At 39.5% G+C, this 14,826-nt stretch overlaps 1 protein-coding gene across 1 annotated transcript in view; it reads right to left on the bottom strand.

Moving 5' to 3' along the window:
* SEMA5A (sema domain, seven thrombospondin repeats (type 1 and type 1-like), transmembrane domain (TM) and short cytoplasmic domain, (semaphorin) 5A) overlaps window positions 1–14,826 on the bottom strand; it is a 274,858-nt gene that overhangs the window by 20,429 nt on the left and 239,603 nt on the right. Inside the window, exon 17 of the mRNA XM_009321911.1 lies at window positions 7,501–7,719. Coding sequence (XP_009320186.1) covers window positions 7,501–7,719 — 219 coding nt within the window. The remainder of the gene's footprint in view (window positions 1–7,500; window positions 7,720–14,826) is intronic.

Raw genomic sequence — 14,826 nt, 5'->3', positions numbered from 1 at the left:
TTGTCATGGAGTCCTTAATGTTATTTCTGCTTCTTATAGGAGGCAAAATACACAGCTGCAAGGGAAGTTCCAGTCACTACAGTTTCTTTACGTAACAGTTTTGTAGAGCTGTTGGACAAAAGAAAGTCATTAAAGCAGTTCCACAATGAAAGACACAAAGAGTCTATGTTTTCTGGCAATTACTGAGATTGGTCTCTTTTGGAAGAAGGCACCCTTCAGCTAGCAGGGTGCTCTCAAACAATGCTCTTTCCTTTATAGTAAAGCAAACAACTTTTTGCCTACTGGCTGTTGTTGTGGTTAATAAATATTTCTTCACTATAATGAAAAAAACCCCCATAGGTAAGAGGATGTTCTAGGGAGAAACAGTGTACAGAAATGGGATCTCCTGGGGACATGATAAAACATCCACACTACTGGAGAATTTCCAAGAGACAATTAAGTAAACTGGATACCCTGCTATGCATTTTGGGTTTTACAAGGGAGTGGAAGGAAGCGTGGGCAGACACACTGACCTCACCTGCTTTCATGAGAACACAGATAGGATCACAGGCTCTTTCATATACTGTCTGGTCTCATTTCAGATTTAAACAACAACAACAAAAAAATTATTTGGTTTCTTTTGGTTTATGTCTTTAGGTTTATAACTTTTCATGTTCATCTTTTTGAAGGCGTAGCAAAAGGGAATAACAAATGCTGAGAGGTCAGTCTTTTCTATATGCATGAAGGAGTATAAATAGAGGGGCAATAGTCCTTTCCACCCACCAAAATGCAGATGGTGTGCTTCCCAGTGGTTGAGTAGAAGTTAATTTCAGGGACACTGGGTGTTTGGCAGCCTACAGACCTAGGAGAGTACTGCTCCCTTCCAGACACCTGGGGATCATCCCATACCACATTACTTGGTCTATTACTTTTTCCTAATCCTGTGGGATATTGCTGCATATGTTTCAGTGTGGGAAAGAGCAATTTTTACATCATAGTTTGCAAAGGCAAAGTCTTGTTTCTGTGATGCTACAGTTACCTTTTATTCACAAAAGCAATGCTGGATGAAACAGTCAACATAGTGCAGTGCAGAAACACAGAAGGCAAACAAATGTTTCTAAGGAAAGAACATCAAAATCTAAGGATCAACCCAGGTTTAAATCTGTAGCTGAGACTCTTAAAAAAGCAATGGTTGCTTCCAAAGGGCAGTTTAGCCCTCTCCTCACTGGCTACAGAAGCAGCCTAGAGAGATCAATGCATGGGAAGAGACAGACTTCAGCAGCCTCAGAGACAAGATTTATTGGATCGGAGCAATTTTTTCCCCCTGATTTAGGAAGTTACTGCGGGATAAATTTTGTCCATTCCTTTAAATATATTTCTGTTTCCTTGTGGAAAGTATGTTTCCTTTGTGTTCAGTTTTGGGCCCCTCACTACAAGAAGGACGTCGAGGTGCTGGAGTGTGTCCAGAGAAGGGCAACGAGGCTGGTGAGGGGTCTGGAGAACAAGTCTTATGAGGAGCGGCTGAGGGAGCTGGGGTTGTTTAGCCTGGAGAAAAGGAGGCTGAGGGGAGACCTCATCGCTCTCTACAACTACCTGAAAGGAGGTTGTAGCGAGGTGGGTGTCGGTCTCTTCTCCCAAGTAACTAGCGATAGGACAAGAGGAAATGGCCTCAAGTTGCACCAGGGGAGGTTTAGATTGGACGTGAGGAAAAATTTCTTTACTGAAAGAGTGGTGAAACATTGGAAGAGGCTGCCCAGGGAAGTGGTTGAGTCACCATCCCTGGAGGTATTTAAAAGACGTGTAGATGAGGCGCTTAGGGACATGGTTTAGTGGGCATGGTGGTGTTGGGTTGATGGTCGGACTCGATGATCTTAGAGGTCTTTTCCAACCTTAATGATTCTATGATTCTATGATAAGTACGACTGCAAGGAAAAAAAAATATAGGAGCAAAAAAAATAAAAGCAGTAATGAAGAAAACAACAAGCAATAACTGGCTGTAGGGGATGCATAAGTAACTTAAACAGTCTTTCAGGGAGTTTTGTATATCTGAAATTCTTTATTGTTATTAGCACATTTAGTGATATATGAATTTATTCAGTTCTTCTCAGCCAAAATGTCGTAACTAAACCAAACTAAAACTACTATAATAAAAATTTGAAACTGGTAAAATCCTGAAATATTGTCAGGAAGTATCAGAATTTGAAATCTAAGAGATGGCAACTGTCCTGTCCCTCTGATCCACCACTATGCTCTGTGAAGTAAAGGGAATAGAAATTCATGTAGCTCATGCTATGCAATGGCGCTTACGTAGCTAAGCTTTAAACTTCCAATTAAGGCACATTGGTCAAGTGTCTCCATGTGCAAAAGAATAAAAGAGAAAGCAACAAGAAATAAAACAAAACAAAAATGAAGAAAAAGTTGTCTTTTCCTATAGTAATAACTGAAGAGACATGTAATATTGTGAACTAGGACAGAAATCCTTACATTTGGTTATTATTATATTCAGGCAAACAGATCTTCTAGTTAGTAAATTCCTGTAATTTTGGTAAATTTGCAGAATTTACCATTCAAACAATGCTTTTCTTCATCATCTATTTACATCTTCATAATGTAAATATCTCGCAAGTCCCCAAGGGTAACAAACCCCTAATGTGTCTGATTGTAGACTCCTTTCTTTTCATATTGACCACATATTAGTAACTGAAAGAAAAAAATGTCAGTGAGTATTCACAGATCCTTTCCAGAGCTATTGAGGCTGTTCAGTGCTTGCCAGCTCAACTCTATTCACCACATCTCTGAGCCATAAAAAAGGGGCTGAGTACAGGGCCAAAGCATAATCTGCTAGTGCAAGACAATAGTGCAAATTCTCCTATCCTACCCCTCAGAGCAGTTTGGCCACGTGGAAACTGAGTATTGGGAACAGGCTTTATACTACACTGACTCCCAAACTATTTCTGCAGATTATTTGGGAGACTGCTAGTTAGTCGAAAGCAAAATTGTATGAGGGATCATTCTAAAACTTGCACAATACAGACAAATCATATTCCTGGGCCTGGGTACAATTTCTGGCAATTTTCTGGCACTGTTCAATTTACTATTACATATTCAGTCTTCAAATACTATGAACAAAAGTAATCTGCCCAGTGACTGCTATCAATCCGCATGTCAGCAGACCATTTACTTTCCTACAAGCTGTGGGAAAAATTTCACTGTTTCTCTCTCCCCTGCAGGCTCAAGAAAGATTTAACAGTAGCTGCTGAAGGCAGGTTCTAGATGGTTTCAGTATTTTTTTTGAAGTTCTGGGATCCTGCAGCACATTTAGCCATAAATTACTGGCTATTAATATATTAATGAGTATATTTAAAACTATGCTGCAAGACACTTAACCAGACAAGAGATCCTTGGACATTCAGTGATTGCTCCATGGGCTTTTCCATTGTGTCAATCCTTCAGAGCACTTAGCATCTTCCAGGATGACGCTGAGCCCAGATTAATTGATTTAGAAGCACAAAGTCCTATTGACTTTCAGCATGAGTTAAGTATCGCTCAGTATATTTCTCCATCACTCATCTTTCTCACCAGTTTACATCATAAGGGGTTGATCCTGTCTGCAATAAGCAGGGAGCACAGCAGAACCTGAGCCTACACTAGCAGGAAGGCTTCTTTATGGCTGCCATCTCACCCCTTCCTACTAACCGGAATATTTCTGAAAGGCTATTGACTGGACTGGACTGTCACTAAATAGTTCTGTGCCAGCATGGAGCATGTGAAGCTGTCCTTACCCCGAGGGAGCTCAGGTAAATCTTAGAAAGCATCAAATTCTTCTCTGTTGCATTTTTATTTCTAGTACTATGGGCAGTACTTTTGGGTCGAGGTCAGAACAGAGTCTCCTCACATTCCTTAGCCTTTCTGTCTGCACCTCACTTACTCACATGGGCAACAGTGAACTGTGCAGTCCCTGTTTTTCTCCTCGATGCTCACAGTGGCAAGAAGGGCCTGAAGTTTACTCCTACTCAGTCCCCGCATCTTGTCTACAGCCTCATCTATGTGAGGAGGGTATAGTCAATACCGTAAGATTTGCACCTACACCAACCTTTCTCATGAACATCTGCAAGGGTTGTGTGATCAAAGCCTAACCAGGGACATTTTAGAAACTCACTTAGATAGCTAGGGTAAGAATGAGTTTGTATAGCTGTCCTAAATATAAACACCCAGGAAATGAAATCCAGTCCCTAGTATAGTGGTTAACAAGAAGGCTGAAAATTGATCCAAACATGGTTTCTCTTCCTGGCTGCTCTCCTCTGTGCCCCTACTGTGGTGTCTGCCACATTTGTACGTGTGGGCCTGGAGCAAAGTCGCTTCACCCACGTATTGTTTATGTCTCCCCTTTCCTGATGAGGTCTCATGAATGTCAACCTAATAGATGTTCATGTTTACCCACCAATTTAACTTTCTGTGACTTTCATTAAAAATGGAGAGAATTCAATTTCATCACTATGCTTCTCTAATAAAAAATTATCCCCTTTCTACAAATTTATAATCAGGTCTAATTTATGGATAAGCATTATTCTGCAATCATTTTTTACTCTCCCATGTCTTAAAGAAAAAAAAATAATCAATTACATCTACCGCTTGCAATGTTTTCCCTTCAGATTTATCTGAGATCTGACTTAGCCCCTTACATTTCTTCTTAATTACTGGCAAACAGTAGTTCTGTAGCTGAGGAACTTTGTGATTCCTCGCAGGCTATCATACATCTAAATACTTCATTCAAGCTCTACATATTTATTCAAATTTGCTTTGCACTAAAAAGAAAAATGAAACTTGCCTCGGAAGAAAGTTATTAGATATATTAGGACACCCCTTTTTGCTTCAGAAAGGCCCACCACACTTTATACCAACTGATCTTTAAAAATATTTTCAAATTCAGAGACAGCAAAAGAGGGAATAATTTTTATATAAAGCACAATTTCAAGTTCTTCCTTACAACTTCATGTATTTTAGTTTTGGGTATTGGCTAACTCATAAACAACAAGGGACTCTACATCAAACATATGTCTGCATAACTGTGTTTTACTGGTTGGAACAATTTCCTTCAAAAAACAGTGTACTAGCTGCAGAGCTAATTAAAAATAACACTTCTGAAAACCTTTAACTTATTTTAACTTTGAAAAAATCCAACAAAATTCAAGACAGCATTTAATTTAAGAGTCAACAGCAAGAGATGAACAACAAATCTGGCCCTGTTTTACAGATAATCTGGGCCCATTTAATGAATGCACTTCAGTTACTACAGTATAGTAATACAATCAGATATCTTAAAGCTTGTGAGCAGAGCTGTTAGCTATTACTACACCACTCACCTGCTTCAAAGAAAGCTGAAGGCAGTGTCTCATGGAGGGATTCCCTTTGCAAGGGAAGAAGGAACCGATGAGGATGTGCTACGTTCTAGATTGCTTCACCTACTGCGTGCATCCCTGGGAAGGCTTGCACATGTTAGTACAATGGTCTCCTAAATCTTTGACCTAATGCATTACTGTCAACCTTCAAAATTTTTCACGGATGAACAGTGCAGCCACATGAAACAGAATTGTTTATAATTTTATTATTCAAGAAAAGCAAGGCGTTATGATCACAGTTTGGGAACTAATGAATTAGAGCATGCACTAGGGCTGTGCAAATGTGGAGAAGATTTGGGCCACAATTTTATAATTCTCTGACAACTGTTGGTTCTCTGCTGATTCCCTTTCACCTCTCTCTCATGCTGCTTAGTGTAGAAAACATGGCCACCCTTCACTGATCATGCCTCTAAGCTCAGAAAGACATATAATCTCTTCCCTTGATCTCATCAGATGATGACACTGGCAGATAGAGAAGCTACACAATGAGCATCTAAAGCTACTTTTCTCCTCCTTGGATGCAACAAGAAAATTTCACCAGAAAGTGCTGGCTCCTTGTGCCCAAGCGCCTTTTTCAGAACCTCAATGGCTCAATGGGCATTCACCCAGAGTGAAGCAGGGATCCCCAACATAAATTCCCTTTGGATCTGCCCCACCAGCAGGAGAGCTGGAGGCTTGAATGCCTCAGGGGGCTGCCTGAGGCATTCAAGTTGCCAAGCAATCCTACTGTTCCCATTAGTCATAAAACTGCAGAGAAGTTCACTTTCACTGAGCAGCCAAGAACACTCACAGAGCTGCTGGGTTTGTGGGATATCTGCCAAAACATATTACTTAGGTTCAATTCAAGATGGAAGCATGTTTTTCAAGAAACTGTGTCCTCCTGAAAGGGAAGCCCTGTCTTCTGCACAGATCTACTGCTTAGATTCTAATGCAAAGAATGGACAGTGACTGTCAAAGGGCTTACAAAGCTTAGGGAATGCACTGCAATGACAAGATTGGACAAAATACTCAAATTGAAAAAAAACATATCCATGATTTAGGGAACACAGTTTTAACTTGTAACCGTATAGATATATATAGACATAGATAAATACACACACACGTATGTTTTACTATAGTAATATACATATGTAATATGTATATTGCCAGAGTAATCCTCCATGTCCACACTTGAATGAATGCCAAAAGCTCCAAGACTTCAATAATAAAATATGAAGCACTGTTATATATAATTAATACAATTAAAGATGTATGAAAGCTTATTTCTAAATTTACTTGTTGATACTGGAAAGAACTGGGTCTCTCAGTCATTATCCTTCTTCCTCTCTATCATTTCTTACCTTGAATTCTTTCCTCCTACTCCAATTGCTCTTTCTTTTCTTCATGTGTTCTCCTATATCCTTCCCCTTTCTTTTTCCACAAAGCCTCTGCAAAACTCAAAAGCCTTTGAATTTGGATGTCTGTTTTATGAAGGGTGAGAGGTGATTGAAACCAAGATTTTTTTTTCCCCAAATGTCTAAGATACAGCAATGATTTATAACCCAAAGTAGGTTCTTGAAAACATATATTCTACTTGTAATCCTTTTTATAGAATCTTAAAACAACTTTCAGTGAAGGAGAAGCTCAAGATTCCAAGAACAATCTTTATGGCCTACTTGAGTTACCGTCTAGTTTGGTGATCAGTTCTGAACCTTATTTGCTGGAGGTTTTTTATTTTTTATTTGCTGCTCCACACTCAAAAGCTAGCACAGATTCAATGGCAACTGTGATGCAAATGGTATTTTGAGTTTAAATAAAGATTAGGCCAGATTTCTCATGTCTTGCCAGGTTTCTTATGGCTTTTTCCTCTTGTAAGTTTACTTATTAAAATTATATTTTTACAGTCTCACAAGTGAAAAAAGACATAGCTGTTAATACTGTTGATGATAAACTGACTGACATGACTTGGGAATCTTAGTCAAATCCACTTATATTATAAAAGTAAATTTGAGCTGTAGTTTATTCAAAACTTAAACAAACCCCAAACCCACCAACTAAAAAAAAAAACAACTATTGCAAAATATAGCCTTGAAGATGAGTTATGTTATTTTCACATGCTTCCCTCATTTCAGTTGACTCTTACCTGGACAAGGCAAAATGTTGCATTCCTGGTACTCTAGAGATGGGCCGAGGCAAGGAAGTCCCCCGTACTTGGGCTCAGGATTGCTGCAGACCCGTTTGCGATTCCGTATGCCTCTACTGCAGTCACGACTGCACTGAGACCATGGAGACCAGGGTGACCAGGCACCATTGATGGTATGAGCAGAGTATCGTCCAGAGCGCAAGAAATCGCCTGACAACCCTAATAAAATAAGGATTGAAAAAAACAATACTGAATTAAAACAGTATCTCACCCCAAAACAACATTTTCCTCTTCAAATTTACTCCTAGGCTTCTAATAGTAATATGACCAGGAGGGTCTTGTTCTTTAGTCTCACAATCCAAACCCTAGTTTCATCTCAAGAATCTCTTCCATAATAAAAATTTCATAATCACTTGCACAGAACTACAGTGAAGACTTGGATCCAACTCTTTAGTTAAAGCTTTACAGCTGCATTGGACTTGGTAATGACTGAACTACCGGAGTCATTTTACTCCACCTGAGGATGATAAAAATTCTCTCTCTTGCACAGGAATTGTCATCAGAAAATCTCCAAATACATTACATAGGTGTTATTGCCTCTGTTTTAGAGGAAGAAGGTTGCACAGAAGACAGGACTGAGCTGCCTGTGACCACTCATCGAGCCAGTTCCCCTGGTCCTACTGCAGGGCTCTGCTCCCTTGATCTACCCAGTCTGCCTCCAGTAGTGCTTGCTGTGCCCAAAGGCTCATGGGTGTCCTAGAAAGCAATGCACTGTACTTATCCTAACCATAGTCAGACTTTAGACAGTGTACAGCAGTAATTCCACAAAATCTAGTTAGACTGCCCTTTTGGGAAGACCAATGTTTTGCCACTTTAAAAACAGTTTATTTTCCACTGAGTTAAGTGTTCTAAACCGCATATAAGCTATGGAAATCAGCCTTTTGGAGACACACACAATAGAATAGTTCCTAGTTAAAATAACCATCTGGCAAGTGGAAAACATCTTTTCTAAGTGAGTTTAGTGCTGAGAAAAGGCATTAGATTAAACAGTGACGGAGGCTGAAGTCCACTATTTATCAGTGAAAGGGGAACACACAGAATCTTGTTCACAGCATACAACCAATATGCCGGGATGTAGCCCCGCATGAAGTTCTAATAATCTGTGGTTAGTTTGAGTATCTTTGTCGCCTTCAGGCTTGGTCCTGCATGGAAAAAGACTCCCTCAACTGTACTCAGCACCACATCGAACTCACTCTTGAGCTGTAGCATTACCTCTAAGCAACATTACTAAGCATCTCCAGCAACACTACTGGGATTTCCTACTGTTGCCAAAGCAGTTCACCTTCCCCAGTGCTAGCATCACTGGAAACTCTACGATCGATGGACCGCTAACTGCTGCTTTTATTACAAGCACTTATTTAAGTACTTGTGATGAGAGAAGGTCCTGTGAATGGTACTTAAAACAGCAGAGAATGTGGCTGCCTGCCTATGCTAGAGCTTCAGTATTGCTACTGTAAGTACAGATGAATGGTATCATCAACAGTGGAGAAATGCAGGGGATTGTTTGCAGCTTGAACTGCAGCACAAACTTTTATTCTTAAGAAATTGTTTTATGCCCTACCGACAAGCACAGGCACTGTGGGAGTTACCAAATGGAACTAAAGAAACAGAAGATGTACTGAATCACGTACTGAAAACAGCTACAAGTAATACTGTGTAAAGCCTGCCCAACATGAGTCCTGGACAGAACAGGACCAGTACTCTGGATAACCAGAATGGAGGAATCCCTCATTCGTGGTGTCCAGTACTGAAACAATTATGCCCCATTTCTACCTGTGCGTATGGCATTAGTAATGCTGCTAAGTTCTGCCCTGAGGAGTACATTCACAATCATCCCAAAGCAGATGAGACTTTGCATATTTTTATTCCACACTTGATAACAACTGGCAATATTGGAATGATGATGCAGTGACACAGAAATACTTGTAATAAGAAACTGTTGAAATTAATAAGAAAACAGCAGAGCAGCAATATAAAAATGACTAAAAATGGGTAAAACCTTTCAGTGATTATAGAGGGTAACTATTTGTCTCCTGCTGAGCCAGATTCTATTACACAGATATTAAAAGCAGCATTTCAAGAAACATGACATACATTCAAATCCAAAAAGGGAGCAAGTACAGAGAAACAGTATGGGAGTTATGAATACAGGTCCACTTTCCAGCTCTGTAAGAGCCTTTTTTTTGCAATTTTGTATCACTTTGGGCCTGGAAATGCCCAGCTTATGCACGCAGTGAGCTGTGAGACCAAAATAAGAGTATTTTTTTATACCAAAATTTCAAATTAAGTTTCTTTTAGTTATTAACAGCAACACAAACAATGGAAAAAGTGTTAATCAGACCAGATTGCCAATCATTTTCTTCATAAAACACTGCAGTGTGCATCACTTCATATCAATACTAGGTTGTTTTGAAGACATTTTTGCAGGACAGGTGTAGCTTTTCCAGTCCTAAGAAAAATGTGTGACCCTATTTGCCATTATGATATTAGATTTATTGCGATTTAAATTGGGGAGTGGGGAGGGGAATCTTCTAAGGGAAAGCTCTGAGGTTCTTTAGCTCTGAAACAGAATAATATACTAAAGAATCTTTTCAGAGTGGAGTTTGGTCTGCAGTGAGTGTTCCCCTGTGTTTTCTTCTTTCCAAAGCATTAAAAAAATTTATTACAAGGAGCAGTCTTTTCTCAGTTTTACAGTAATTCATACAGTGTTCATAGAGGGGCTTCTAGAATTTTATCTTCAGACAGAAACTGCACATTAAAAAATTAACATTATGACACTAATGACATTAAAAATAACAAAATCAGTTTACCTTCTGGAAGTACAGTACTATATATTCCTTGAACAACCTTATAGACTTCTACAATGAGGTGACTAGGTTCATGGATGAGGGGAGAACAGTGGATGTTACTTATCTCAACTTTAGTAAGGGTTTTGACACTGTCTCCCATAACTTCCTGATAGACAAGTCAACAAAGTATGGGCTAGATAAGTGGACAATGCAATGGATTGAAAACTGGCTGAACAAGTGGGCCCAGGGGGTTGTGATCAGTCATACAAAGTCCAGCTGCAGGAAAGCCACTAGTGATATACGCCAGGGGTCAGTACTGGGTCAAATCCTGTTTAACACCTTCATTAATGACCTGGACAAGTTTGCTGATGATACAAAACTGGGAAGAGTGGCTGATACACCAGAAGGTTGTGTCGCACTTTGACTAGGCAGAGAGGAACCCCATGGAGTTCAACAAGGGGAAATGCAAAGTCCTGCATCTGGGGAGGAACGACCCCATGCAACAGTAGTTTGAGGCCAACCATCTAGAAAGCAGCTCTGCAGAGAAGGATCTTGAGGTCCTGGTGGACAGCAAGCTGACTGTGAGCCAGCAATGTGCCCTTGTGGCAAAGAAGGATAACAGCTTCCTGGGCTGCATCGGGAAGAGCCTTGCCAGTAGGTCAAAGGAGGTGATCCTTCCCCTCTACTCAGCATTGGTGAGATCCCATTTGGAGTGCTGGGCCCCATTCTGGGCTCCCCAGTACAAGAAAGATATGGACTTACTGAAGCAAATCAGGGCAGGGCCAAAGGATGATTAAGGGCCTGGAGCCCCCTTCATATGAGAAGAGGCTGAGAGAGCTGGGACAGTTCAACCTAAAAAAGAAAAGGCTCAGGGGATCTCATCAATGTGTATAAATACCTGATAGAGGAAATAAAGAAGAGGGACCCAGGCTCTTCTCAGTAGTACCCACCAACAGGACAAGAGGCAATAGGCACAAATTAAAACACACAAAATTCCATCTGAACACAAAAAAACACCTTTTTACTGTGAGTATGGTCAAATACTGGAACAGGTTGCCCTTAGAGGTTGTGTAGTCTCCATCTGTGGAGATATTAAAAACTCAACTTTACAAGGTCCAAGGGCAACCAGTACTAGGTGACCCTGATCGAGCAGGGGGATTGGACTAGATGATTTCAAGAGGTTCCTTCCAACCTAAATGATTCAGTGATATTTAAGTACAATGGAAAAAAAAAAAAGTAGAAATAGTTAACTCTCGACTACAGCTTTACTTTTACCTGTACTCTTATGAAAAGTAAACATGATCCATTTCCTCTGTTAAGGAGGAGATTTGACTGATTATTCAAGACATGACTATTTTGCTATTATTCTTGCATATTTATACTTTCCACACCTAAAATCTCCTTTGCTGATTGTATTCAGAAGTTAGTTGCAACTTCTTGTAAAAGGAGAACACCGTGAACAGATGGATTATAAATCTGTTTTATAGATTATTTTAAGGATCTTTCTTGAGTATTATAAGAGTTTAGGCCTCTGAAGATGGGGGGAGAGAAACTAAGCAGGTGGTCGTCTCTTTCAGATACATTAAGGAAAAGAATGATTATTTCTTTCAGAAGATGGCAAGGCACAGAACGGCTGCCTCTCTGAACACAAAACTCTAAAGAGCACCTTTGGCAATGACAAAAAACTCACTCTTTGTAAGTATCCCATCAATGCAGTCTCTGCATTTCTACAAAAACTGTAAATATCTCCTTCATAGACAATGCAAAAAAAAGTGTGACCTGAACAAAATGACTGGATATAAACATAGCAGCAAACACAATATAAAATAGATAGATACTAGAGAAGAAATCTAAGAGAAAGGAAGACATAGTTGAAAATTAATGAGCCAGCATTCTGTAACAAACCCCTTCAGTCTCAGGACCTTGTGCTTCTGAGGCATTTTCACTGTGTTACAACGCAGATCATACAGTCTCTTTTAAGTAAAAGTTGTTCAATATCCTATATAGCTAATATTTAACAAAGGCACCCCCCTAACAAGTTTTTAGAATTAGAATATCGATACTTTCACATGCTATTTTGAAAAGCCAATATGGAGTATGAATCTTTAGGGTGAATTTGCCTAGCATAATACCAGCATGAGGACAACCCAATAAATCATGTGCACAGATACATACATACACACATATATACACATATATATAAATATACATATAAAAAAGAGGACTCATGGTCTAATTATTACATGTCTGCAGAGCTCTTGTAACTGTCCATGCAAAGACTTTGTTGCAAATGCAAAGTCCAATCACCCCTTTCCTTCTTTGGCCAACTGATGTGTAGTAACTTGTTAAGCTATGGAAAATGGGTGGAGAATAAGAATCATTGAGTCCTTCAGCTAAGAAGTCCTGTTTATTAACTGAGGTGGTGGCAGGGATGAGGAGCAGAGGGGGTAATGCAAAACTAACCAAAAGATTACACTGTAGAATTTCTTCAAGAAAAACTTCTTCAGAAAGTAAGTGGCTATACAGAACAGAGTCCTATCTGTATCACAGTTTACATCAAATTTGATAGGAGAAGGTATAAATATAAAAGCATTGTAATCTTTCAGATGAAATGGCACGGAACTATGAAAACTCCTACTTCTCTCATTAAATTGTGGTTTTCTTGCTTGCCATCTCTGTTTGCGATTTGGGTTACTTTCTGGTTGCTCCACATCCACCTCCAAGAACAGAAACCAGATTGTGCCTCCCAACAGAAAACAACATTAAGCCTTCTGTATTTCTCAGCTTATTGTCCCCCAAGATGAAAATATCGGACTAAAAGAGAATGCAAGGGCCAATGCCCTTGGCTTGGTAACAGCAAAAGTCTAGTGGCTAAAACAACACCTAAGCTCTCCTTATTTAAAACCTATCTACAGAAATAATTGTGAAATCTGCAAAAGAATGATCAGTCATAGCATCATCAGTGAACTAATGAATAGTTTTCCAAAGACAGACAGAGCAGCTGTGAATCAAATCCAGATCTGGCCTTTATGACAGGTTCATCATTCAAATGTTTTAAACTAAATCATTCTCAGAAAGCCTATGGCTGATTTAAAGCCCTGTGAACAACTCAAATGTATGAATTCTGCTTGCAGTTTACCAACAGACTTATTTTCAGCTGTTTAGAAGTCGTACTCAATTAATAAACTGCTGCACACTGAGGCTAGAAAAGGGAATTTAAATACTTAATCCCAGTACAATTTTAAACAGGCAGCTGTTCTTCCCTAAAGCAAAAATTTCCACAAGTAACAAGAAGTACTGCAAAAACTTCAGTAAAAGCAGTCACAGGGATTTTGTGGACAAAATAACCATCAACTTCTAAGACCAGGGAAGACAGAAGATATGAACTGACATCTAAACAGAAGACTATTCTCTCATTTTAAGTGCTTATGCTTTGTTCAGTATGGGCAAAATTACAGAGAAATTAGCGCTGCTTTGCTGCTGACTGACTTATTCCATTATACTTAGCAAGCACGTATAACAGAAAAAAAAAAGTCTAATTAAGTTACATAAATCTGATCTAAACCAAGATGATTTGATAATTTCTAAGTAATTTTTTAAAACTTTTTGGTCGAATTGGAATAGTCTAACAACTCCATAAGAAATTAATCCTGTTCGGAGACATGTTAACATGAAAGTCACCTGCCCTGACCAGTACAGGAGAAAATATCTGCCTTTACAAAAGCCTGTAATGAGACTTTGATTGGCCTGATACTTCTTGAAGACTGCAACATTCCCAGCTGAGTTCAATTAATTTGCCTTAAAAGAGAGATTCTAATAAAACACATATATTTATAGTAATTCTCTAGTCTAGCCTGTAGCTAAGGAATACAGCTCTAAATAAGACAGAAGTAGCAGTGACACCTGATAAATTGTATTACTTGACTGATTTATGCCTTATGTCCTCCTGTTCAAACCTAACAAAAAAAATTCAATTATCCAAGCAGTCTAGGTTCATGACTTTGGGAGAAGATGATCTGGAGCCAAAATTCAAGTATCCTGAATCATTTCTAAATGACAACATGACATTTGTGACATTCCTGGTCGCACTAATCACACAACGGGCTCGAATAGGAAACCCCAGTCACCCAGGAATCCTGGAAGTGATCATGGATTGGCCAGAGGGCAAAGACTTTGGAATATCGCCAGAGGAGGAGGTGACGCGTGCTGAGGAGGCCCCAATGTATAATGAACTACCAGAAAATGAGGAGCAATATGCCCTGTTCACCGATGGGTCCTGTCGTGTTGTGGGAAAGCATCAGAGGTGGAAAGCTGCTGTATGGAGTCCTATACGACAAGTTGTAGAAACTGCTGAAGGGAAGGTGAATCGAGCCAATTTGCAGAAGTAAAGGCCATCCAGCTGGCTTTAGACATTGCTGACCGAGAAAAGTGGCCAGTGCTCTATCTCTATACTGACTCATGGATGGTGGCAAATGCC

Source organism: Pygoscelis adeliae, unplaced genomic scaffold, assembly GCF_000699105.1.
Source record: "Pygoscelis adeliae isolate BGI_AS28 unplaced genomic scaffold, ASM69910v1 Scaffold144, whole genome shotgun sequence".
In the NCBI taxonomy this organism is placed as follows: domain Eukaryota; kingdom Metazoa; phylum Chordata; class Aves; order Sphenisciformes; family Spheniscidae; genus Pygoscelis; species Pygoscelis adeliae.
This window is presented reverse-complemented; position numbering and strand designations above follow the sequence as displayed.